Genomic DNA, 27863 nt, shown 5'->3' with positions numbered 1-27863 from the left:
CATATACCATATATAAACAGAGACAAGAATAATCTGCAAACTGAACTGTTGCTTCTTAACTGGTCTACTCGTAGAATCTTTCTTTTTCTGGTTAATTTAAAGCAACCAATTAAATGGTGTATATTTTTCTTATGAGGGGACTATTATTAAAAAATAATTTAAAGTACTAAAGTAGTCCTTCTTTGATAGGTATACGAGATACGAGATTAACAAATATCGTCAAGGTTTCTAAGTATATAAAAGCAAGTAGAAGTGCACTACTCAGAAAAATGGGTGGAAATATTAGTTTGAAAAACCTATTTTATAAGAAAAATTAAACCTGTACATTTACAAATAGGTGTAATTTTCATTTAAAATCTACGGTTGAATAATTAAAATTTTTAACAGATAAATTATATAACAAAAGTTAAAGACAAAAAGATGATAAAAGTAAACGATTACTCACCAAAGTAGTTATCGTTAACTGCAATGCGTGGATGCAACATGTTAGAACGCATGGAAAAAACAGACACATATTAGTAACGGGGCATTTTTCATAAAATATTACCATAAAAAGTTTAGTTAACCACTTTCAAATATAAATATTCTAAAAAAATTCAAATAACGAAGATCTGGATCTACAATAAACGCAAAAATTCCCGGAAAAAATAAATTCCGGGCTATCCCACCAGTCCCATAGTGGAACAAGTGGATTGGAAACCACAGAACACAGATCGCGGCCATATGCCTAATCATTAGGGGAAAAAATAGGTGTCAAAATAACCAGAAATTTTTACCAAATGTAATCTCTTATGAAAAAGCCTCTCTTACTTAAAAAATATATACATTCATGGTTATAAAAAACGAGTGTATATGTCAAAGACAAATAATAACAAGTGATTGTGATTTAAATATGTGGATAAAGCAAGGGAACACCGTTCGAATTGCGAACACAGTAAACTTGAGTTACGGTAAGATTGTTTTTGTTAAAAAATAAAATTTACGAGCAAACACAAACACAATATTCACAAAGATAAAATGTCATTGTTAGTTTGGTTTATACACTCAAAATTTTTATGTTACTTTAAATATTAGATCATATTTGAATGGGTTTATATAAGCAAATAAGACAAAAGGCAATAAGCTATGTGATTGTCGTAGGAAGCGACTTAGGAAAAATAATTGCTAAACAAAGCTATATTACAAACAATAATATATGTAATACTACTGGTAGTAAGAATTGGTAGTAACAAGAGTAAGAGAGATAAGTTCTGGACTAGCAAGATGACTAAGGTAAAGATGTAGGTAAACAAAGATAACAAAAAGCATTGAGTGGTCTCAGGTATATGAGACCGTTGACCCATGGTACACAAACCCAATAGGTTAACTGTCGAAAAGGGGAATAAACAAAGATCTTAAGCATGTTGTAAATTTTTATTTTAATAACTTCACAAGACGTTTACAATTTAGGACGGTACAAAACAATTCACATGAGCTGGCCTCTATAGTTCTTCCCAGAATATTTAGATAGTGCACCCAACTCTTCCTCTATCCGGAGGACTTGGTTATATTTGCCTACCCGCTCGCCCCGCGCCGGCGCACCGCACTTCAGCTGGCCGGCCGACAGACCAACCACGAAATCAGCCAAAAACAAATCATCAGTATCCCCCCACCTGTCTTCAACCATAACCCCAAAACCATTCGGTTTCATCAATTTATATGCCTCTATAATCTCGCTCACCGTCCCGGCCTGATTAAGCCGCAAAACTAACGTATTACCAGCTTTCTTTTCTACCGCCAAGTTTACTCTTCTCAAATTGGTCTGCGTCAAGTCATTGCCGATAAGTTGTTTGTCCTGAATCCGAGCAGTCAGCGTCGACCAAGCTGCCCAGTCGTCGAAGTCGAACGCGTCTTCTATAGAACATACCGGAAACTCCTTCATATTGTCCAAATATACTTCAGCAAGCTTGTCAGATGACAAGTACTCTTGTGGATTTGAATTAGGATCTTTGAATTCTAGGTCGTACCCTCCGTCTTTAAACATGTCCGAGGCCGACGCGTTTATCGATATCTCAGCTTTTCCAATGTAGCCACACTGCTTGATAGCATCCGTGAGGAATAATAATGCTTCGCGGTGGTTGTTGAGGGGTATCGGGAATCCGCCAGAGTCACTGACGTAAACATACTCATTTTTATATTTCGATAATATACTCTTTTTGACGAAGAGGTATATTTCGGTGCCGATACGCATAGCTTCAGCAAACGTGGCTGCACCAGTCGGCATTATACAATACTCTTGGAACGGTAAACCGTTAGAGGCGAGTTTGCCGCCCGTGAGTATAACGAAGTGCGGTACGGGAAGAATGATTGAGGTGACGCCGGCCATATCAGATATGTGCCTATATAAGGGCACGCCTTTTTTGGCAGCTCCCGCTTTCGCGACTACTAACGAAACGGCCATGATGGCGTTGGCGCCGAGTCGGGACTTGTTCTCAGTGCCGTCTAGGGATATCATGAACTGGTCTATTTCCTTTTGCATTGTCACTTCTAGATTCTGCTTGATCAATTCTGGTGCGATGATAGTGTTGATGTTCTTCACAGCATTAGAGACACCCATGCCGTTGTACTCATTGGGGTTGTTGTCGAAAAGCTGCACAGACTCCGCTTGTTTCTTTTCGTCGATGGTCGGCACTCCAATGCGAAACAAGCCAAGTTCGGTCACCATGTCCACTTCCACAGTTGGCCTCCCAGTCGCGGTAAACACTTGACGAGCGAGTAGTAATTTAATAGGCATTTTGGACGGTACAAATACAAATTTTGATAATTAATTTAGATACATAAAATTTTAAATTTCATAAGAAAATAAAGTTGGTGAAAAAAATCCTACATGATGTTGCAAACACGGTTTTGTTTGATGAAAAACTCACCAAGACAACGGGAATTTTTTTGAAAATAGAAGTTTGCAAAAATAGGTTTTATTTGGCGAAAAAGATAACTTAAAGCACAGAGCACAGAATTGTTACTTAGGAATTTGATTTAGAAAGGGTGGGAAAATTTAAGTGTTAAGTTCGCAAAGATTGTGGTCTATATCGACCTTCTGTATCACAGGAAAACTGCTTGGTATTAAATATTATATATCTCTTCATAAGGCCAATCATGCTACTACCGGTAACTACCTATGAATAACACGTTTTACTTAATTTTGAAAATCATAAATACAAAGTAAGCCCGCGGCTCTGCCTGCGTGTAAATCCCGCGAGCGAGTTACGGATGCGCGTTGATTTGTCAGTCAGTTTATTATCAAGATATTCTGACACATCCACATTATACGTAACTAAAGAGGGGTTATAGGTAGGTTGTTATAAACTAAAAGCTGTGTAACATATATGTTCTTTTATGGAAAACATACCTGAGGACGCGTATTCACCCGGGTGCACCCAACTGCCTGTAAAATTATATAAACATTAATATCTATAACATGTATTAGTAACCATTAAAATTGTTTTTTCTTTATACTACACTTTGAGGCAGAGTATATAAAACTTACATTACCAATTTTTGTAATGTCATTAGTATGTAACGCATTTAGATTTAATATGATCATAGAAATCCTACATACTATGATGGCTTCTTAATTTTTCAGATGGCAACTTTTCTAGACCAAAAATAAGTTCAGTACATTTATAAGGGCAAACTAACCTGTAATATCAGCACCATCGTCGCCCTCTACGATATTGGACTCTGTGTCGTGGAAGGCCAGCTCCTGGTACAGGGTGTTGCCGCTTCGCTTCTCACTCTTTGTTTGCGATTTGCCGGTAGAACTATTGGGAGGAGCCACGGGAGAAGTCGCCTGAAAAGACAACTAAAATATTAATTTTAAGGACAAACTAATTTATATAAAGCTAGGCCCAAACTAAGCAGACTTGGGGCATCTCATTTGAATAATAATAATGTTATATGTCGTCGTCCTCCTGGTGTTACACCCGGTCGCGTCCTTCCTTAGATTGAGTCAGGTTTTTACACGAAATCTAAACCATAATGGAACGCATCTTACAATTTAAAATTTTCACTTAGCAATTACTGCGCGTAAGATTAGATCATGATTAATAATTTTATTTAACTGAAAGATCCTATTAAATATTTTACAATAAATATGTAAAAAGATAAACTTTCAAATAAATGCAATAAATAAACTTTTTGGTTCAAAGAGTAACACGCTTCTACATTAAATTTATAGAATAAACCCATAATAATCAAGAATTGATTTGTTATTCAACCTAGACTAAGCCATACAAATGCTTATGGTTTCGTATATCTTTTGTTTAAATAAGTAACACCACAGAGCAGGGAATTTCGCTAATCATAGCTAATACATACTTACTTCGATCTCATGAGTATAGACTTAATTATGTCAATGATATCGATTGATTTTAACTTTTTAAACAAATTTTTTCGATACAGGCCATATAGACTTTTAACGAAATTAAAATCTCAAGTGTCAAAACTGTCAGTCTGCCAAAAATATCAACGGAAATTCTGCCAAGAAAGAAAAATATTCTAAATTCAGTGGCAATAAAGAAATGAGATATATTTTTCTCGTTATCACAATACTAATATTAGTAACGTCCAATCCTATTTTGTGCTTAAAATGCTATCAGTGCTCAACGATGAAGGACCGCGGATGTATATACGACTTGGATGATAAGTACTTAAAGGAATGTTCTAATTACACAAAGGGACAGCCCGTGTGTCGTCTCCTAAGCCAATTACAATTCTTTACGCCCACTAGGGACGTGTCTATAGTACGAGAATGCGCTTACATCTATACAAAACCGCTGGAATGCAGATATTCAAAATACGGCAGCATGCATTACTCGCTTTCCTGCGAATGCGATCATGATGCTTGTAATAAAACGAGCAATGTTATAAAATGTTGTATGCTGATGGTGTTTTTAGCTGCTGCTTTGGTGATCAAATGACTATCTCACATTGATACGGATGTGTATAGTTTATAGATTAATAAAAATATTTTTAAGTAACTGTATTCTTTTTATTGATAAATATTTCCTAGTGAAATAACCAATTTGGGCTCAAAAGTATATAAAATTCACTTCGATTTTTGACGATTTATAGAATATCTTTTAAGCATCTTGGTTAAGTTTTACATTAAGTTCATATTTATCCCTAAAACCCGATCTAAGACACACACTTCTTAAATAGTGATCAGTCAACGTGCAATGTAAATATACTAAAACAGGTCATTTTTTAATAATATTTATTGAACAACAAAAAAACACTATTTTCGTATAAAAAATTACAAAAAAAAAAACAAGAAAATATTAAACTATTCATGTAACAAATTGTATAAAAATAACAATAAAAATAATTTAAAAAAAGAATGGAACAAAATATTATATCCTTGTAAAGAAAATGTTACTTCACCTGACTTTGCTGTGTAATCGGGTCGGTTTGATGGGCCCTTTCCACTGTCCTCACGGCGGCCAGTTCAGATCCTATGGGCGAAGGTGGAGACGAGGACAGACTCACAGGACTGCCCGGTATGCTACCCGTTTGCTCGAGAACATTCACTGATCCCTCCAGGGATGAGAACCCAAAGGAAATTGGACCTGTTAATTGAATGTAATATAGGTACAGATCAGGTTGAGCTAGTCATTTTTATTGTACACTTGATTGCATCTTTTTGATTGTAATCTAGAGGGGCTAAAATAATCCAAGAAAACCCGAGTAATGAGTAGTCACTCGTTAAAAATTCCTGAGTTAAGGTAGTCTAGATCAAGCAACAGAGAGAAAATTACAGATTTTAGGAGTTCACCAAATAAAAGATTTGGCCAATGGAAATGTGCATAGGATGTGGATGTGCTTGTGTTATGGGTATATTTAAGCATCCATAAAACTTGTATTGTTGTGTCTGCTTCTTAGAGCTTCTCCTACTAGACAGGATCGATAAGTACTATATTACATTAAGCAACTGTACTGGGTGAAACTGTTAGTCACCTTTGCAACATCCACATAAAAGCTTTGGAGTCCTACGGTATTATGGTGCCAGCATCACACAGTACAATCGGGGTTTTTTCATATAAGACATTCAAAATGAATATTACCACTTGAACGACCAATAGGGTTGAGCCCGAGTCGACCACGGACTTCGCTCCTCTCACTCGCCGTGCTAAGTAGAAGCTTGGTCCTCTCCATGTAATCCATGTGGGTTTTGAACAATTCCGTGTACCGTTCATGTAGCTTCGCATATTCCTAAGAAAAATATTTATTTTTCATAAATTGAGTCAGTAGTCCCTGTACATTACAAAATCTATTTTAAATTAATGAACAAAGCCTATTATTATGCATCATCATCAACGTGACTAGGGGGCCCAGTTATTATAACAATACCTGGGTGTAGGGGAAAAAATATTTAAACACATAACATGACCTGTATGACCATTGCAATCTATGTAAGGAAACTGAACCTGTATTGGATCCTAACTACACATACCAGTCTGCCATTTCCATAGTGAAACTATTTCAATATTTCTTACTCATTATGTTTTTCTCACCATTCATACAAAAATGCATTATCTTTTTTATAATCTAATTAGATTATCCTCAAAGAAGATGCCACTGTTCTAATAAGCCAGACTGATTCCTAATATACAAAATAACTATATGATGCAAAATCTTAATGAATTATTCAAGAAGCATGATTAGTATGCCTCATTTAATAGATTATTGAATAAGCTCAATAGATAAATTAGGTAAGGATAACTCAAAGGAAATCATCTATGAGAGTGAAGTGTTAAATTTATTTTATCTTAGCAAGTATCACTCACCTTCTACTTTACTCAAATGGCTATTGAATCTTATATTTGAACTTTTAATATTACTTAATAATTAAAAAAATATTAAATTACGGATTATTTTTTTTTTTTCAAATCTATAGTAATTATAAAGTTATTCTCGAATAATGAGACTCAAAGAAATATATAGATAAAACATGATAATCTACTTACTTTTTTGAGTTCATTTTCTCGTTCCTCCAGCCTGCTGGCGTGATCCAGGGAGTTCTTGTGTTTCAACTCTAGCATTCTGACGATGCTGTCCAGGGCTTCCAGTCGCCCTGTCAGGTCTTTCCTTTCGCCTTCGTAGTGGTCTTCTGACTCAAGCAACTATTCAACAAATAACACAATGGCTGATCACAAAAGTTACAGCTTGTATCATGCTGAAGTTTGACAGAAATATAAGTAGGTATTCTTTCACAATTCCCTCACCAATAAAAAAATTGATATCATTTATTATAGCCAATTATAAGGGATACATTCAAAATAAAAGTAAAAATATAAAACAATTAAGGAAGGATAAAACCTTTTCAATACAATCTTTACCAAGAAAATTAGTAAACAATATGAATGTGCAAAATAGACTTGGATAAATTAGGTAAATTAGTAACTTGTAGGATACCTGAAAACTATAATTATGTATTTACAAGGCTACCCAACTAGGCTAGACTACACAAGCATCAAGAAACAAGAAATAAAAGTTAAACAGAATAATGATAATTAAAACAAAAATTGAAACTTAATATTGATAGATAATAAGTGGAACACATATACTGGAAATGCATCTAGCTCACTACAAGTAGCTATGACCTTGTTCAAGTTAATTGACCCTAATATTAACATTCAAGACATTTCAAAACAATGCAAACAGCCACACAACTTTTCTCATTCAAGAAATAGTATTCATGGTGAACACATTATAATTCTTATTTGGCTTACACCAAAATTAAAATCATCACAAAAATGTGATACAAGAAAAATTATGTCTTTTATGAAATTTATTTTATATTCGACATAATAAACACCTTTGCAGATATAAATTTAAAGTATATTTAATTTTGAAATATACCTATTAAAGTCAGAAATACAATATTTTTACCTTGGAACTGATGAAACAGAAAGGATGACACATGAGTCACAATTCTAAAACCCAATTTGAGTGTAACTGGAAACAAGATCTGAGAACAACTAAGCGCCAAATAAAATAATTTGCTTTGATACAAACAAAGAAACTGAATCAAGGTCTCATTCATTGTAGCTTAAGTATTGTTTGCTCACCTTCTGTTCAGCATGTTTCCTGGCAGCCTTTTCACGTTCGTACTGTGTGACCAGCTGTTCATTATCTTCTCTAAGGAGTTCCAATTCAACTTCATGCTCTTGATTTGTTTGATATGCTGAATCCAGACACTCCAGCACATTCACCAACAATGGCATAAGCGTTTTTACAACATCTTCGTCATATCTCGCTATCATACGCTCAAACTCTTGGTAAATACTTCCAGCGAGTGTCTGCACTTTTTCTGACATCACAACATGGGAGTCTTCGTGAGTCCCATATATCGTCTCGGTGGTGACGTACCCACTACTGGATGTATCGTCAAAATTCATGATTGGAAACTTATTCGAAGGTAAGTACAATAACGAACAAGGAAATTACGTTTGTCCAAGGACGTCTAATGAATTTTACGCGAAAACATAATTAGTAATTTGTTGTAGACATGCGTCGGACAATGACGTGATCGATTTTTTGACTTTATTTTATTGCTTAAGACATCTCGCCCTTATGTGAAATGGTATGTTTAAGAATTTTGGATTAAATAGAGAAAGAAAAGATAAAATCATTAGAATTGCACATTACACCATTTGTTTGATTGACGTATTTTTCTTTCGTTCCCGGGAAGGCATACTTCGTTCCTTCCTTTCTCAAAAAACCAATCACTTCGATTGATTGACGTTGGTCTTCCTTGTCTCTGGAATACAAATGGAGTTTCCATATAAAAAAAATAAATTTCAAATTGAATTTGCGTTGGAATGATAGATGGATCATCGGGTTTGATGGGATTACTTTTGAAATAATCAACCGCATTTGGTATTTACAACATCTACATAATGTAACTCTCATACCCACCATTTTGAGCACACAAAAATTGCATGAATACTATGCCAGGAGGATCGAAAAGTGCGTGCGTGCGATCGAAAAGATCGAAAAACAAACAAATGCGTGCGTCGGTTCTAAAATGAATAAGTTACGTCTTTGATCGAAAAGAAAACCATTATCATTGCACACCGACCTAAAAAAAAACTTATGTCAATTGGTTGTCTTGTCGTGGTCTTGTCGCGTCACGTCCGTCACTCACGTCGTCAATCATTGTGTTTTTGATTTGTGTGTTTGATTGAGCTTTTGATGATATTTTTGCTGTGATTTTGGCGTAAATTCGATATTTTCATTCAAAATTAAATTAATGCATACTATACCATGTACCATATCGAAGCTGTTTTTCAGTAGCAATTAAGATGTTGGTCTTAATGTGAATATTTCCTGACGTATCATAATTATTATTTACATATTGCCACGTAGATAAATAGGGCATTATAAATTTTACTTACAACAGTAATTTTTATTATATAAAATGGGTGTAAAAGACGCCAATATGCCCAGCAAGAAGTCTGTTTTATTGGCCTATGTTTTCTGGCTTTTTGGTGGTATATTCGGCCTCCACCACTTTTATTTACGGAGGGACAGGCACGCTTTCGTTTGGTGGACAACCCTTGGTGGTTTCGGGGTCGGTTGGCTAGGAGAGGTGTTTCGGATCCCTCGATACGTCAGGGATGCTAATGAAGACCCTAAGTACATGCAAGACCTAATCAGCAGGATGAAGATGAACAAAAAGGTGAGTAATCAAATACTTGTCCTCAGCCCATATTTGTAAAAGCCTGTTTTCAATGTTGAGGTAAAATGCATTGGTTATTAACTACGTGTCAGTGATAGATTACCTATGTATATACAAATGAAAGTTATCTAACTGAATTATGTGATATTAAGTGTGGGTATGTAATATGGTAAAAAGTAATTCCAATTACTTAATTTATTTAAAATACTGTGCTACTTAAATCTTTCCAATGTACAATTTCTTTGAATTGACTAATATTTCATGTTTATTTTAAGAATATACCCTTCTCGGTGGCTTTGGGTAGAATTTATATAAGAATGCATAGTGGATGATCACATGTGTATTTATATTGTATTTGTACAAGTGTAAGATGCCAATATTTAAAAACTTATTATTGTCCATAAGATTTGTAATTAGCAATCAAATTTGAAACTTAGCTACATACATATAGTCACGTCTTTGTACCTTGCAGGGTAAACAGAGTCTTGAAGAGACTGTTATGTGATTTGGTTGTATGATTGAGATTCAAGTAGTGAAAGGTTGCTAGCCCATTGCCTAAAAAAAGAAACCCAAGTTCATCCTTATCCCTTGGTCGCCTTTTACGAATTCCACGGAAAAGAGATGGAGTGGTCCTATTCTTTTTTCTTTTAGTGCTTGGAACCACACATCCATGTGAAGAAAAAGTTTAGTATGATGTAAAATACTTGACATATATGTAGAATAACATGTTGGTAATCTATTTCCTTCTGTTATATTGAATTGTAAGTCATACCATTTCGTGACCTACATAATAAAGTGAGGTGGTTTTCTTTTTCGATATTGTATATAATGTATGTTCAACCCAATGACAATAAATAAAGATATACACAGCCTTTATGATTTACTACCTGCTTTATACTTACCTACTCTGATGCACTTATTTTAGCCTTAGTGTATTGCAGCTGTTTATTTCATTAATTAAGTGCTCTGTGAAGTTTTGACTTTGGACCTTACTTGTTGTACATTAAAGCACATTTCATGTATATTAACATCTTAGAAAAACAAACTCCATGTTTAGTTTGTATAAATTTAATGATAATAGAGCGGGAAACTATTTCAAATTTTGTAATTATCTCTGCCTAAATGGATAATGATATAATATCAATACAATCTTTTATCATCAACTTTGAACAGGGTTTTATGTTTTATGAACTATTTTTTCTTTTACTGCAAAATGTTTTAAAATCATCATTTTTGCAGCCTCCATTCTCGATGAATCGCTTCACCGGGATGCTGATGGTGGGGTACTCTTGGGGCCAGATGATGATGTTCGCTGTACCGCCTGATGAGCTCTGGGGCATAAACTTCAGATATCTCAACTATGTCATACCTTTAGTAGCTGCTCTTGGTAAGTGCTTGTGTGGTCTTACCATATTTATTTAAGTAGCTTTTAACACGTAGCCTGCCATAGTAGATTTGCTAATACAAAGATTATATACCTGGCACTCTATGTGTTAAGTGAGTGTGGGACCTCAAAAAGAAACACGCTTATATGAAATTGAGGTTGAAACCTATATTATGCAGCACATTTTGGTTGGTATATCTATTATAGTTTGATGAAAAGTTGGTGTTGATTTTAAGTAATAAAAAATGTTAAGATATTGGTTGGAGGCTTTTTGGAGCAATGTTAATAGTGTCTTGTTATTTTTGAAGTGGAGCAACTATTTTGGGATTCTATTAATTCAAAACATAAAATGTATTTTACCATTGCAATAGCCCCCATCAGTATGACGCATGCTCTGATTTTTACAAGGTTTTCAATTTGGTCTCCAGTCAAGCTAATAGTAATAGTGATAATTTTCTTACATACATACATACATATGATCACGTCTTTATCCCTTACGGGGTAGACAGAGCCAGCAGTCTTGAAAAGACTGATAGGCCACCTTCAGCCGTTTGGCTTAATGATAGAATTGAGATTCAAATAGTGACGGGTTGCTAGCCCATCGCCTAAAAGAAGAATCCCAAGTTTTTAAGCCTATCCCATAGTCGCCGTTTACGACATCCATGGAAACGAGATGGAGTGGTCCTATTCTTTTTTTTATTGGTGCCGGGAACCACACGGCACCCGGCATAATAAATAATTTTCTTATTTGACTTGAATCTTTGCATGCTTTACATATTGTACCCAATGTAAAGTTGTACAATTCTTTCTGCATTTATGAAACGACTTTTCCCTTATTCAGGTGTGTGGGTAGTGGGTAACATTGGTCGGGAACAGGGCAGTCTGAAGTGGCCACTTCTAGCCGCTTATCTCGCATACCCAGTGCGCTACTATATCTACGACGAGACGGTGTGGTTCACCATCATGGTGCTAGCCGCTGCTCTGGCCTTTGACACGTTCTCCAAGGAGTGGCGGCGGACGCCGAGGAGGCATCATATTGCGAAGTGAGTCTTACATATGGCCTTACCCCTATTACTATTTATTATTGGAAATTTGAGTGTATTTTACCTAATCTGCCTGATGTTATTATCATCAGCCACCATCCAGGCAACAATGCCTATTCACTCTTGCCTTGAAAATAACTGTTGTAGTAATTATCAGGGTACAGGAGCGCAGGCAGGGCCTTCAGAATGTTGCATAATAAAGTGCGTTGGACGGTATAATATCGTCCACGTCTTAGATTAATACTTTCCAAAGCCGTGTCCTTCAGTGGTGGAAAGATATGGGAACATTTAAATAGTGCAGATACAACACACTTACCGAAGTGAAGCCAAAATAGTAACATTTAGCTGGATCTCTTTAAAGACAGCGACAAAAATAATAATAATGCCCTTATTTCGAGAAGGCATCATAATGGTCTTGTACTGGGTGACAGTGAATGATCAACAGAACTATTGACTGGCCTGATCAATAATGAGATTAGTCGATTAATTATCTATTTGTTTACAGACGTATTGCCGTGCTAGGCTTGTGCGCCTGTCTGTACGTGTCGCTGTGGTGCAGTTATCTGTATTTCCACGGCACCATCACTGACAGCGAAGGGGACGAGGTGCCAGTGTATGAGGCACTTCATCATTTCTTCACCAGTCCTTGGTGAGTAACGCGCCTTATGTTCAAATATGGAGTTTTAAAATACCGAAATTTGATACCGTTGAACTGCGCAATTTGGCAAAATATAAACTATGGAAAAAATAAAACACACACAAACCACATATCATGTCCAAAAGGATTAATAGAGAAGAGTCGGAAGGTGGACCACAGGTCCCAAAACATTGAGGTGAAGAGAAGGGTGCAATTGGGAAGTCGCGAATATTAATTTATGAATTAGATCCGCAATCACAGCTATACCTATATTGTACGTTCTGTTAAGAATAATAGGACACATTGAAACATTTATTATTATATATTTAAGATCTATGTAAAACATGTGTACCACAATAAAGATGATTTGATTTGATTTGAAAGATAACAGAGGGAAATTACACAAGACGACACACCTGAACTGCATTGTAGGTTGATTGTATACCTAATGTATGACAGGACTGATGTGTGCCTTTTTGTGTATGTGTGATTTATTATAAAAGATACTATAACTCAACGATACTATATTTTATAATAAATTTATATAGATGAAACATCCAAGACCCAAGCCAATCAGAAAACGTTCTTTTCTCATCATGCCCTGGCCGGGATTTGAACCTGGGACCTCCGGTGTCACTCGTACTACCGCTGCGCCACAGAGGCCACAAAGAAAGACGTAAAGAGGCCTTGTTTGCTTGGCCTTCCCAAAATAAGAAACTTAAGTTTACAAGCCTTTCTTCAAGGGTTAACATATAAATATCTATGATTTACAGGTGGCTTGACGTGAAGCAGTGTTTGTATGACACGTACCAATATGCTCAACACCACGGTTGGTACGAAGTGTGGAAGCAGATCATCGAGCTCTCAGACCCTCATGGAGAACAGAACGCTTACAAGGTCAGAACCGACTAAGTTTAAATTATTATGGACAGCATGCTTGAAACAATTTTCATTCTAGTTACAATTAACATACATATAGTCACGTTTATATCCCTTACGGGGTAGACAGAGCCAATAGTCCCAAAAAGACTGAATGGCCACGTTCAGCTGCCCGGCTTAATTATGGAATTGAGATCCAAATAGTGACAGGTTGCTAGCCCATCGCCTAAAAAAAGGATCGGAATTTTATAAGCCTATTCCTTAGTCGCTTTTAACGACATCCATGGGAGGTGGAGTGGTCCTATTCTTTCTTTGTATTGGTGCCGGGAACCACACGGCAATAGTTACAATTAAAAATATACGTATATTATACAAAACATACGCCCACAGGTTCTCGGGCTCGGTCCAGAGGCGAGCCAGCAAGAGATAACGTCGACTTGGCGCCGCCTATCCCGCGAGAACCATCCGGACAAAGTGAAGGACTTATCCCAACGCAGGGCCGCCCAAGAACGCTTCATGGAAATCCAACAGGCTTATGAAATCCTCTCCAACAGCAAACACAGGAGGAACAGAAGGAACAAGAAGGATAACACGGAGAGATCGGATGAGAAAATAGAGTTGTAGTAGATCTGGTATTAATATGATTTGCTAGATGATGTGCGGACTGTTTCATCTGAACTGATAGTGTGAGACCTTAAGGGCACTGGCATTTACATGAGCATTTAATTTATGTAGATTTTTTAATATATTTATAATATATACATATTGTTATATTATATATATGAAATTAATATATTATATATAAAGGACAATTTTAGAAAGATATATTGCTAGAAAATTTGCGAATTCAAGTGTTAATTTTGTATTTCGTAATTTCATTTGTTGAAACCTTATTTATCTGTGGTGCCTTCGCGCATGTTGATAAGACATATATCTTACCTTTCTCTCTTTTACTGAGGTAAACTGAAGAGGCAAAGAGAGATAGCATATGCTGAGTTAACGTTTGTTTGAGTAAAACATTAAAGTGTGATAAAAACCTCTTAGGTTTAAACGCACGCCGACATCAAGTTTTTACATATCGATAAAATTTTAATAGGGCTGAATAGGACAATAAAAGATCTTTCATGAACACGATGAAGAAGATGCATGTATTCAAACGTATCTTATTTATAAGTATACTTGATTTATTATGATTTATTTCTTAAGTAACTCGAAATATAACGAGTCTTTTACTCGGCGACTGCAATATATTGCTCAACTATTATGACATTCCATTTGCATTAACAGAATTACTTGCACTCGATTAATAATTTATTTATAAGTAAATTACTTTTATCTCTAAAAGTTATTTACTTTAGAGATATGAATGAAAGAATAATCAATAAGATTTTATTTATCTGCTCTTATTATAAAATATGGTTTATTTATTTTCTTAAGATTTAAATAAGACCAATTTAATATATGTACTTAGTAATTTGTTATTTAAAGTGGGAGTAACAGAATCCATAAAATATTTTTATAAGTTTATGAGAAGCGAAGCCAGTTCATGAAGTTTAGTCTTAACGTTTCTTAGTGCACTCGAACAAGAACGTGAACGCTAAAACTTTAGTTAACCTCTAGAAAATACAATATGAATAAGAACTCAGATGGTGGATGAAATAAAAGTGATCTGAATGTATAATTTTGTATTCCCTTTAGTAATATAAATTCTACTTCAAATTGTTCCACGTTCCAAATTGTATATATAGCTAATTGTCAATAAAATCTTTACATATTCACACACACAATTTAGTTGGCTAAATTACCAATAGATTGTGAATTAAATTTTTATAAGAATCTTACCTCAGTCACATACAGACTTTTTGTATCATATAGTCCCGTTACTCAAAGGTATGCATTAATTATGCCAAATTATTGACTGTTGTAGATTTATTTTAGCACACTAATACTATAGGTATTTATCGTAAATCAGCTCTTCCTATGCCTAAGATTATTTCTCTAATTGAAATAAATGTAATATTAAATATCCAGAAACAGATCTTATTATATTGCCTGGAATAACATCTCAATTTGTACTCGAATACAGTTTTCCATCTTATAGGTCTGGCAAATCAAAAACATGCATTTATGATGCCAAATCGATTAAGTAGTTAGGTTAGTAGCTAGTTCATAATTTTTTTCTGATTAGAAAGTAAATACTTTGATTATTTTATATTATTATTATTATTTATATAGGTAAAGTTTGATAGTCTGCTTGCTCCTAGCACATTAACCATTATTTGAGAAACGGACGAATTTTCTATGTAAGCAGCTTCGGCGGCAAATGTTTTGCTATCGTACATATAGAAATTGGAATAATTACTCTGTCTTATTCCAAATTCTACGTTCGCGACGCTGTTCGCTTCTATGTGAGCTCGTTTCATCAGTTGTGTGTAAGCCCTATTAAATGGCCGCCTTGAACATATCTCAGTTGCAGCCGTAATAAAATTATTTTGTAGGCGATCATACTCTTTTACCGCAATTGGCGCAGTACAAACTTACCTGAACAAAAACACTGTGGAGACTGCGACGCTTGCTGTCTTTGTGAAGATTGCGTTCATCCATATACCTGTATAATTAGCGGAAATCTTTATTGCTTTTTCTTCTGTGAAAGTTGGCAATAGGCTACAGTTTTTTATGGACCTATTTACTCTGTTAATATATTTAATATTGACCGTAACTAATGCTTATTTTATGCAGGCATTGTAAATATTATTATTATAATTACAAATGTTATCATAGTTATTCCTCAAACGAAATCCGTCCATTTTAAATGTACTTAATTAATTTATTTAGATAAGTAAAAAGGACATTTGTATTTTTGTGCGTATTATTTATTATGTAACAATGAATGATGATGTAATAAATATTAATCTATTTTTATATTTCAATATTTTATTTTAACAATACAAATCCACTAACCAACTGTCTAATTTATATAAGTAGCTTTATTCGGGAACGGGAACAGAAATTTTATCGGGATGAAAGGATATTATGCAAAACATATATGTACATACATACATACATAAAATCACGCCTCTTTCCCGGAGGGGTAGGCAGAGACTACCTCTTTCCACTTGCCACGATCCCTGCATACTTCCATATATGTAAATTGGCCATTTTCCGCTTTTCATACTTTGTATAGTATTAGTAGTAGGTATAGTCATAAAATACTGAATCCATACATAAAAATAAAATATTAAGAGACCTATATATGACTGTACCTACTGACTCAGTACTTGAAAGATATTGCCAAAAAATCGATATGGGGATCTATATATCACCAATAAAAGCTTAAATATGATTTTAAGAATTTGTCTGTCTGTGTGTGTACTCGCATAACTCGAAATTTATAGATCCGATTTGAATGATTTTTTCTCTGATATGTTAGGCTTGGTTCAACTTGAAAACGGTTACCTATACACAAAAAACTCCCCTCATCCCTCTAGGAGGGCAGTATAGGAGTCAGCTTCTTTGAAGGTGGACGAAGTTGCGGGCAACAGATAATTATAAATAAATATTTTCTCTATTAAATGAAAATATGTAGATAAAGCGTTAAGATCGGGCAAATGAAGGAACACCCTTTCTCATACAAGTACGGAAGAGTTTATGTTCGCGTCTTCTCTCTTGTACAATTTATGAGTGATTCTTATATCTGAATAATATCAATATTATTCCTATATTTATCACCCCTTTCTAAGAACAATTATAAACATACCTATTTGTAATCTTCTAGGGTTTCCTTAGGAATTATTGTCAAAAATGAAAATATCGATTATTTTTTTTATTTTCTTTATTTAAGGTACAAGTTAGTACCTACTTATACTCGTTCACCAATTTTATCTACAGAATTGGCCATGTGAACTTACATAATATATTCTATTTTTCGTCAAATGTGTCAATAAGTAATAAATAATTTGAATATGTTTATGTAAGCAAAATGAAAGACTTTAAATCACCCAAAGTAAAAGAATTATAAATCCGTAATAAATCTTTAAATCGTCATTGCCTATCCAGAAATAGAGCAAAAACAGCTCATCCGCTGCTAGAATTAACTGTGTGATAAAAATCTAAAGATGTGCAGATGTAGATTTATAAACAACTATATACGCCCAGCTGGTGTATGGTTGATTGATAAAGGTTTACTATAGTATATAGAATATAGTAGTATATATATATATAGTATAGTACATCTTTATATATATTTAAAGATTTATTAAGAACTAATATGTATGATTAATTGATACAGATAATGAAGTATAGATTTAATTATTTATACACACGTCATCCCCTGTGGGATAGACAGAGCCAACAGTTGAGAAGACTGAAAGGCCACGTTCTGCTGTATGGCGTGAGATTAAAGATTTATAAAGAAGATTTAAAAATATAATTATATATATAGTTCTATAACATTTTTAATTCTAATGTGTATTTTTTTATATGTTGCAATGTTGAAAAACAATGTCAGATAATGTGGACATGTTATACAACATTTTTACAAAATTTATACGCACCTTTATAGTTCTGGGGACCGTTCTGTATTCCCTTGCATTTATGTAATATATAATAAACATATAGGCCTTCTAGTCTTTTCAAGACTGTTGGCTCTGTTTTCACCGTAACTTTGAAAATTAGTAGTAATTCTTGACACGGTTGATTTTCATTCAAATAAGACAGTATCTTGTCAGATCTGCCTGTTGTGTTAAATTTTTATTATTATTAAAATGAATTGTTATCTAAACGGGAAACTTAAGACTTGAGATGAGAAATAATAGGCGCGAAATAGGTCTTTTTCTTAGTTTTTAAATCGCTTTTCATAAACATATTCGTTATGTTACACTTCATATTTTGTATTTTATCTTATTTTATTTGTAATGGCACAATTATTTTTATAGCATTAGCACGGATTTCATTATAATATTTTATATAATAAAAATAAAACAAAAATTACATACCTACATCGGTACTCTAATTGTAAGTAACAACCATAGATTTAATAATTAAAAACTTTAATCCTATGGCAGTAACCAATAATTACCAACACTTTGAAATCTTTATTGTAAGTATGATCTCAGTCAATACTTGGAACAGAAAATCATTAAACTTGACGTATTTCAAGTATAGAACATGAGAGCATACGCGCTCTATAGTTACAAAATTTTATAAAATATGTACAATTTAATAATATATTTACAAGTTCATGGCATTGGTCTAACAAAACACTTATATTAATAAGATTATATAAAGATTTGCATTTCGGCTGGACATATTTGAGCTCGTTTTGTGCTAAAGACAGCTCAAAATCTTAAAATTAATGTCTTTTGTGGCTTGCTATTGCTATAAGTATAAAAAAAGGAATATTTACATGTTAAGTATGATACAGAAGCGAGTGGTAAAAGAAAGGCAAGTCAGAACAAGTATAGTCTAAATCATATAGAATAAAAGTACAAAAAAATGTAGGTACATATTTTAAAGGAAATGTAGTAAAGTTTAATTTGTACATAATTATAACATCTATCTTGTATCTACTATGTAGGTATACTTGTTCTCAAAGTGGAATGTCGTTAATCTATTTGTATTTAAATGGAAAGTCTCACCAAACGTGAACACAATCAATGGCAAAATTGTCGTTCACATTTTATAATATAAATCATTATTTGGCGTGGACTTTTTTAAGTTCACTGGTCCCATAATATTGTAATTAATCTAATTATCACAGTTTTAAATTAAATTATCACTCGAAATTACTGCATCGCTCTTCCTTAACGCTGCAGCATTCGAGAAACGTAAACATAGCCATTCTTAACCTAAATTAATAAATAACTTATAATTTGTTAAGCGCTTTCGAGCAATCGAGAAATTAAAATATTTTTACAAATTACTATCTTTTAACAGTTCCCTTACAAAATTTAAGTAGAAAAAGATAACAAAGTCGTTTATGATAACTGAAATAAAATTCTTATTCGAGATTTATCAACAAGCTAACACTAGCCATCTTCAATGGCACGAGGGGCGCGGGCGCGCTCTATTAAGTAAAACAGAGTGGCGAGAGATCAGTGAGAACGCGCGATGCTGCGCCGGCCGAGCATCACACCGTCGTCTCGTTTCTGCGGAGAGGCTGCAGCTCGCGTTGCAGGTCGTTGTAGTACTCGTGGTCAGACATCGACTCCTCCTCCACCGACCGTTGCGGCAGGTACTTGCTGGTACCAGGTCGTGGTGTACCCTCACCGCCACTGCCTGTAATATAAATCAATATAGGTAAGAACAATGTTCATGGAAAATGAATAATCTAGAGTAAACTTCCTTAAAGTAATCCTTACCCTCGCTCACGCACAGCGACTCTAGCGGCAGTGGCTCCGTGGGAATGCCCAGAGTTTGCGCCGGCACACTCTCGTCCGACATCAAGTACTCGGGATTGTCCACGCACCGCTTGGGCCCCACGAAGCTGCTGTACCGTATCTCCTTCACATCCTGACCCTCGCCCCCCTCGCCTATTAAATCCATATACGCAGATGCGCTCTGATTGTGCTGGGGCGATGGCATTAAGTAGTCGTCCTCGTCAAGCGGCAAATTCAACTTTAAGTTTCCGACTTGAGCTTCTTTCGTCTTCGACATGCTGTCGAAATTGCCGTCAATAGACCCGTCTGATCGGACTTTCATGGGGTCACTGCAATATCTTGAACTAGAACTATCAGATGCGCAGACTCCGTTATGATAATAATGTCTTAGTTCGGGTCCATCTGGATTGCCTTGATGGTTATATCGCAGAAGTTCGTGGTCCCATGCTTCGGGTCTATTGGAGCCATCAGAGGTCAAACACTCCGGACCTGTAACATTGTTGGCCCACGAAGAAGACGTGCACGGCTTAAGTGAGCGTGTTTGAGTGTCAATTCCCGCGCTTACAGCCGAATTCGAAGTGACAGTGCCTGGTAGCGTTTTAAACTTGGGTTGAAGATATTCGTCGGCTTCTACCAGCGATTCTGGACCTTCCATTGCCGATGAAAGATTTCTTATCAATTCTTTTTCATCCTGAAATAGAAATTTAATCATTGAATGAAAATTGTTTTAGATACATAACTATCTGTTTGTTGTAGATTCCTTTTAGGGGTTAAATTGTATATGCGAGAGGTAGAGTAGATGTTTATAACTAAAACGTATAAAAGAAAATACCTTTGTTTGTAGTTGATTTTTTGGAGTTTGTTTATTTCTCGAGTTTCCCTAAATATAGTTTGCAATGAATAATGACAAAAAGAAAAAGTGTGGACTATCTAGCATATCAACAAGATTATGATGTACCTGTGTAGAATAGGATGGCAGGCGCATAAACTTGTCCCCAGGTATGACGAGATACCTTCCAGGATCTCTCGCCATTTCAGCAAACGTATCGGCCAGTTCCTTGAAGGTGGGCCGACTATCTGCGTCCAACATCCAGCATGAAACCATGGTGCAGTAAATATCGAGTGTGCAGATGCTGGGTTGAGGCAGCTTCAATCCATTCTCAATTAACTCCGGGACATTTCTTGCTGAGATATTCTCGTACGGACGTGCACCATAACTTAATATTTCCCATATTGTCACACCGAACGCCCAAACGTCGCTCTTATGCGTGAATATTCTATGTTGTATACATTCCAGCGCAAGCCACTTTATAGGCATTTTCCCCCCTGCAGCTTTGTACTCATCTTCATTGATATCTAAAAGTTTTGCCAATCCGAAATCTGTTATCTTAACACAGTTCGGAGTTTGAACTAAAACATTTCTAGCTGCCAAATCTCTATGCACCAATCTCTTTTCCTCTAAATATGCCATGCCGCGCGCTATTTGAGTGCACCAGTTTAAAAACGCTTTAGAGCCTATTTTTTCCTTGTGCGTTCTGACGTAATCTAACAAACAACCAAGTGGCATCAATTGCGTGATCAGCATCATTTGGTTAGTCATACAAACAGCCAATAATTGTAATAAATTAGGGTGTTCGACACTGGCCATTATGTATGCTTCTTCTAGGAACTCTTTGCTGGTATTGGCACCTGTGCCTTCTTTTAGCACTTTAATGGCAACGGGGATCTTAACATTTTCACCTTCTGGAACCCATACCCCTTTATAAACTTTTCCAAAAGCGCCAAATCCTAGCATTCCTCCCCTTCGAAGTTCGCCCTCTTTAACAATTCTCAATTTGGCAAGATTTGGCTTCACATTTGTTGGTCGAAGAGGTTCATTATCTTCACATCCAGTAAGAACCATTGTCATTTTCACTGCTTCCTTTTTAGCTTTCGCTTTCTGTCTACAAGTGTATCCAATAATTCCAAGAGTTACTAGTAGGATAAAAGCTATTACTAATAAAATAACCAATACTGTAGGTGTCTTTGCAGTTGCCATCGAAGGTAAATCATTTGCTGACTCTGAACAATACGGTTCATCGATTGGGTCTTGTAATAATTCATCAAAATAGATTTTATGAGGCATGTTTTCTGGGCATACATCTGTACAATTGAAGGAAGTGTTAGGGTCGACAGAATTATCATCATTTAGGAATATTTTGAGATTTTTACATTTCACACAATCTGTTGAAGATGGACCAATGCAACCACGGCATTCCTGGTGGCATGGCGTGCAAGTCCTAGCTACCTCGTCAGTGAAGTGATCTCCCGGGCATTCTTCTTCACACTGATCGCCTCGCTTGTAGCCTTTGCATACAGTGCACATGTGTGTGTGGATGCCAAAACCAGTGCACTGCCGACAGAGTGGATGACATTTTCTGCACCCAATATTAACTTGTTCGTCTAGTGGCTTGACATTGCCAACCCACTCGTTGTAATAACCATCAGGGCAGGTTTCATTTTCTTTGAGGCATCTTTCAACAGTAGCTTCTACAGTTATGATTGCCTTTCTACAATAATTGCATCCTCCTTCGCCGACCGTATTTAAGGGGCCTGTGCAGCCTTTATCTCTATTACAGTTCTCATGACAGGGCATGCAAGTTCCGTTCATCGAAGGATACCTTGATATCGGACATTTTTCAACACAGTAAGGCCCGTCCCGCACATGTTTGCACTCTGTACAGTTGGCATGACTGGGTCCTGTGCAACCACCCAGGCATTCGGAATGACATTTCTCGCAAGTCTTTGGTCCAGCCTTGTATAATCTAAAATTAATGGAAAACATTTGTTAGCACTCGAAAAAAACTGAAAAAGAGGCTTTGCTAGGAAAATCAGGCAATTAAAATAAAAAGGCTCAGAGTGGCTAGATGTTGAGCCGGTTAATGCAAGTAGCCACGATTTTACTCTGGTAATAATGAAGTTGTGACATTGGAAGTAAATTTATTTAAAAAATAAGCTGTAAAATTTATTAATAGACCAGAAACACAATTGACAAACGTTGACAACAGGCTTGTCTTTCCTCTTATAGGGAAGACAAAGTCGTGTCAATGTTCGTGAATGTGAATATCCCCCAGATATTCATAATTTTACAGATTAAAATAACAAATTACTGATACGTACCCCGGTATAACACTGCAGTTTTTAATACATATTTCTCCAAACTTGAAGTTTTGGCAGGAGAGGCACTGATCTGGGCCAGGGCCCCAGCAGCCGTCGGCGGAACATTGTGGGTCGCACACCAAATGTTCTGTTGAACAGTTTACATTAGGAATACAATTCAAGAAATTAATATCAACCTCTTTACTGGAAAGGTTCTATGTCGGTGTTAGGCGCCCGAAAATGGCGATAATCTGCTGACTCACGAAAATAAACATAAGAAGTAGAGTAATACTTTAGAGTATTCATTATTTTTCTTTCTATGTATATTTTTTTTGTTGATTTGTCTTTTGTACCTTTCAGTTGACTGGTGAACAAGACAATGCTCAAAAATATTAATTGATTACGAAAATGTAGCAAATGATCGGTAATGATACTAAATTTTCGACATAAATTTATTTTTTAAGACTTTTATTTATTTTTGTGAGTCATTATATAAATTATAAAATAAAATAATACCTTTCCAGTTCAGAGATTCAAATCGCTTTGCAAAAAAGTTGAGTGATATTGTGTGGTTAGTTTGGTTAGTGAGTTGATGAATGAAATAAAATTTTATGCTAAATCGGTTAAAGTTCACTCATTCGCTAAGAGCTAATGTTGTAATAATAAAACTGAACAAACATGAAATAAATAAAAAATTTCGCAATTGCAGTAGAAACTAACTTATCTAATTATGAGGATCCTCATGATATTAATAACTACAAATCGCTTAGCAAACTCACCACAAGTATTTCCGTCTCCATTGTTTTGAATGATTTGTTTATGATCTTTCGACTTCACTAGCTTATTCCAGGCAATCTTATCAGCAAAGCACAAATCTTTGTTTTCCATTATTGCTATAGCACCAGAATTGACTTTCTTCAATGACTTGAGTCCCAGAGATTTCAGTGAAGTCTTGACGATGTATAGTGATGCGAAAAGGTTTTCAACGACTTGCCGCCCACCGATCACCTCCAGATTTCGGAAATATGACAGGCTAGTAAAATTGGGGTGCAGTGCTTGGACATTTAAATATCCAGTTACCTCGCGCACCGTGCTGAAGACTTCCAACATGTCCGGATCCATCTTTGGATATCTCTCACCAAATGAATAATCTGGATTTACATGTTGGAATCCAGTGAATGTCATTTCGAGTATTTCTATTGAACCGTCTATGATAGTACAGTCTCTAAAACTTTCAATATTTCCGGAATGTATTGGTTTCTCAGCTCGACATGTTTTAGGACATGTGACATTGCACGGTTTACATTCCCCATTCACAGCTGTCTTGTTTGGTGGACAGCTTCTGACACACGCCCCGTTATCTTTCAGAAGATGCTCGGGACAATTTCGAACACATGTCGCTCCATAAGCATATTTCCCATTTGGATTTGGCTCCCAAGAATAAGTGGTAGGATTGTAAATTTGCATCGGTGGGCATTCCTGTGAGCAGGTCCCTTCGTCGTAAAAGTTTCGACAGGCAAGACACTGTGTTGGCAGCGGACCAGTGCATCCACCAGCGCAAAAGGTATTGCAACAGTCTCTAGGATTCTTTCCAAAACATCGACCTTGGTCACATTGAGGACTACAAATTGTTTTGGAGAATTTTTGACAGTTTTCAGGACCCTCTCCCCAGCAACCGCCTTCACAAGACGAGTGACATCGGGGACATACTCGTTCTGGTGTTTGGAAATCGTAAACGTAAACATAAGTCGCGTTGGGCCCAGTTATGATCTCCTCCCAGTTTATTGTTTTGACGTGGCAGAGATTGTAATTGTTGTAAATACCGACGTTCCCTCTCAAAACGTCACGGAGCGCCGGTAACTCTAAGGTGAAAGCTGATGACATGATCACAATGAGAGCGAACTCTTCATCTCTCACATTTAATTTGAATAGTGTTCGTCCTCTAATGATTTGTAATTGTGGTAAAATAATTTGTTGGACATTTACATATGATATAAGAACGTATCCGGTGACTTCTCTTATGTACTTGAGGAAGGACAAGTCCATTGTTTCGTTCTGCAGCCATGTCAGCTCGAGGTTGCCGTCAACATAGGTGCAGTTTGTGAACCGATCGCGAAGGTTTCTGTAGTGGGTGTCGCGATTCGATGGCACTGACATCCGTCCATTTGTTCCGATGCAAACTGAAATTAAAAAAGGAAGGCATTTATAAATACCGGCTGTATAGCTAGTGTGATCAAACATATTTTTTAGTAGGTACAATAATGTTTTCAAATCAAATGTTGATTCTGCTAAGTAATCTTAATAAAATAATGTAAATGAGCAATAATATCTTAGTAAAAACAATGTATTTGTAGGTCGTCGGATCGACAAGTTAGGACAGAACGCGTTTAACGAAGAGGCGGTGCCGTGTGGGCGGGCTCAAAAGCCTGTTCCTTCTACTATGATACACGTAATGACACTATTTGTGGTCAAAGTGTTATAATAGGTTCCAATGCCGGTTTCTGAACTCGGCTAGAATCGCGCGCGGAACGTAAACATCTATGAAATTCAAAATAAGGGACTAGTTATATTAAGTTGTCGGACCTATTTACCGTTGACCAGCTTGTTTTACAAGCCTCAATAACACACCGACTGCTATTTTTGGACCATTTTCAAGTAGTTGTTTTCTGCGTTTTAAAATATAACACGGAACTTTACTTCAGATGATAGCAGCTGGTAATTTATTTTAGCATTACGCAAACTTCTACGTTTTATACCAAAGTTTAAGTTTCACGTGAGTATAGTAACTAGAAAAGCTCAAAAAAATATTGACCATTCTTTTTTGTCCTTGGCATCTCAAGTATGTAACTCGTGACTTGTAAATCACAAATACAATAGATGTTAAGTGAAACGTAAATTATTTTGGTCGAATTTGAACTTTATGATAGAAGCTATAAGTATTGCTCTTTATAAGAGAATCACTGATGTGTCCGACAATGCAGTTTTTGTGAGTTGCATAGAAATTTGAGGGTATTAAAGGTGCAAGGTAAAATTTACCTGACCATTTAAATAATAGGCAAGTTTTTTTTTATCAGATATGCATACAGGGGTGTAGTGTTACTGTTATCTGATACGTTTTTCTCTTGAGTTGAGGAGAGATCTTTAAATATACCTTTACATTATGAGGTTTGTTTAGTGCCTTGACTAAGTATTTTGATAAGTATTTAGTTTGTTTTTCGTAAGAGCATTCTTTTAATTTAGTTACTCAGTAAGGGTTTACGTAATGTTTGATAAGTTAAAGTTACCTTTGGCTCGCTATGATACTATTGATATGTCTGTGTTTCAAGGGTTTAGCCGTTAGTATGAAAAAGAGTACTTTTCGATCTTTCTAAGATTGAGCTATAAGAAAGCATCACCAGGCAGTTGCGTCTGCAAACAACTGCCGCTCACAGCCCACGCGGCAGATTTTAGACGACGTCAAATATTTCTTAGGTTGCTTGTGAATTACGGGTTTTGAATTTGGTCGTTTGCTATGTGGGTAGTAGAAATCTGGTGTCCGGTCGACCCAGTTGTACTGCGATGACATACCCGATAGTATTGAAGTGTGGATGTCGCGTTGCGGTCGCTGCTTCTCGTTTTGATGACTGATTCCGAATGATATTAACTTATTCGAATTGCAATTATGAGGGAGAAAAACATATTTTCGGTAGGAAATACAGATAAATAAAAAGATAAAACTCATATTTACATACATAGATTCACATATTTATCCCTTAAGGGGACAGTCAACAGTCTTGACAGATCCAATATGTTATTATGGAGATTCAAAAAGATAAAACTCAAAATTTATATTAAGCACTCGGTTAATAAGATTTATACAAATTAATTGACCTCGAAACTTCTAGAAATATCGGTAAAAAAAGATAATTATTTTACCGCTATGGGAATCCCTTAGTTAATGCTGTGTTAACACCTGCGCTGCAGTGGTTGTCAAAATGTACAAACGAAAGAAGAATGATGTTTATTTCCAAAAAAAGTTATTGCTATTAATTTTGTTATTGGCATAAGTCGCCGGTCAGAAATTCTTAACGATAGTACCTATTTTACGCAACCTTTCACGAGTAGATTCAAAACAAGTTTTGCTATAATTGTCATACTAATAGGTTCGCTGTAATATTGAATGCTTGGACCACCAGTTCGTATTAAGATTTTGTATCTTAATAAATATTTTGGAACAGTATTTCACATATATATGCACAATACTTCAAAAATGGTTAATTTTTTATTTATTCTTTATTGTAACATTACCAATTTGTAAAATAGGTACAATAGGCGGACTTAATGCTAATATCATTACCTACCCATTTTTGAGTTATTATTTTTTCCAATTTATGAGTAAACGTTAAGATCTTTCACACTTTTATTATAGCGTTAGAATATTTACAATCGCTTTCTCACGTATTAGGTTAAATATTTTATATACGAGTATCTACATCGTTCATCAATCTCAAATTCCTCAACCATTTCCAAAAGCTTTTTTTCTGTAACACGCCTGAAAGTAATGTTTATAAAGGCATGGTTAAACGAGCGCCGGGCAAATCTGAGACTGGTTTATCTTATGTTGTTTTTATCCAGTTACTTGCATTCTGAAGCATTGGGAACCAGTTTTGTGCGTCCACCATTTCATTATGTGGCCTGGCCTTTC

The 27863-nt window shown here is 35.6% G+C and overlaps 4 protein-coding genes across 8 annotated transcripts in view; 1 reads left to right on the top strand and 3 right to left on the bottom strand.

The window, feature by feature from the left end:
- The window catches only part of LOC106133915 (JNK-interacting protein 3), a 29087-nt gene extending 20306 nt beyond the window's left edge, over positions 1-8781 (bottom strand). Inside the window, exons 1-7 of one of the 3 annotated variants that reach the window (XM_060953884.1) lie at positions 8109-8781; positions 7005-7160; positions 6102-6249; positions 5422-5606; positions 3679-3829; positions 3389-3424; positions 446-463 (exon numbers count right to left, since the gene is read on the bottom strand). In XM_060953884.1, coding sequence (XP_060809867.1) covers positions 446-463; positions 3389-3424; positions 3679-3829; positions 5422-5606; positions 6102-6249; positions 7005-7160; positions 8109-8438 — 1024 coding nt within the window. In that variant the 5' untranslated portion in view covers positions 8439-8781. The remainder of the gene's footprint in view (positions 1-445; positions 464-3388; positions 3425-3678; positions 3830-5421; positions 5607-6101; positions 6250-7004; positions 7161-8108) is intronic. The other 2 variants (XM_060953885.1, XM_060953886.1) reach the window with 2 other exon arrangements.
- Positions 476-3378, bottom strand: LOC106133917 (enolase). Its single transcript, XM_013333783.2, has one exon. It carries the CDS (start codon positions 2771-2773, stop codon positions 1466-1468), a length of 1308 nt encoding a protein of 435 aa, XP_013189237.1. The 5' UTR covers positions 2774-3378; the 3' UTR covers positions 476-1465.
- Positions 8782-9186: 405 nt separating the features above from the next.
- Positions 9187-16550, top strand: LOC106134070 (dnaJ homolog subfamily C member 22). The gene is made up of 6 exons (XM_013334026.2): positions 9187-9721; positions 10961-11108; positions 11947-12148; positions 12654-12797; positions 13559-13682; positions 14055-16550. The coding sequence occupies exons 1-6, from the start codon at positions 9461-9463 to the stop codon at positions 14286-14288; spliced, it is 1113 nt and encodes a 370-aa protein (XP_013189480.1). The 5' UTR covers positions 9187-9460; the 3' UTR covers positions 14289-16550.
- Positions 16551-17500: 950 nt separating this feature from the next.
- Positions 17501-27863, bottom strand: part of LOC106133961 (epidermal growth factor receptor) — a 91224-nt gene continuing 80861 nt past the window's right edge. For all 3 annotated transcript variants that reach the window (XM_013333877.2, XM_060953495.1, XM_013333876.2), the window contains exons 2-6: positions 23959-25359; positions 23201-23327; positions 21000-22845; positions 20024-20732; positions 17501-19940 (exon numbers count right to left, since the gene is read on the bottom strand). In XM_013333877.2, the coding sequence (XP_013189331.1) occupies positions 19792-19940; positions 20024-20732; positions 21000-22845; positions 23201-23327; positions 23959-25359 (4232 nt within the window). In that variant the 3' untranslated portion in view covers positions 17501-19791. The remainder of the gene's footprint in view (positions 19941-20023; positions 20733-20999; positions 22846-23200; positions 23328-23958; positions 25360-27863) is intronic.

The sequence above is a fragment of the Amyelois transitella genome, chromosome Z, assembly GCF_032362555.1.
Source record: "Amyelois transitella isolate CPQ chromosome Z, ilAmyTran1.1, whole genome shotgun sequence".
Classification (NCBI taxonomy): Eukaryota; Metazoa; Arthropoda; class Insecta; order Lepidoptera; family Pyralidae; genus Amyelois; species Amyelois transitella.
This window is presented reverse-complemented; position numbering and strand designations above follow the sequence as displayed.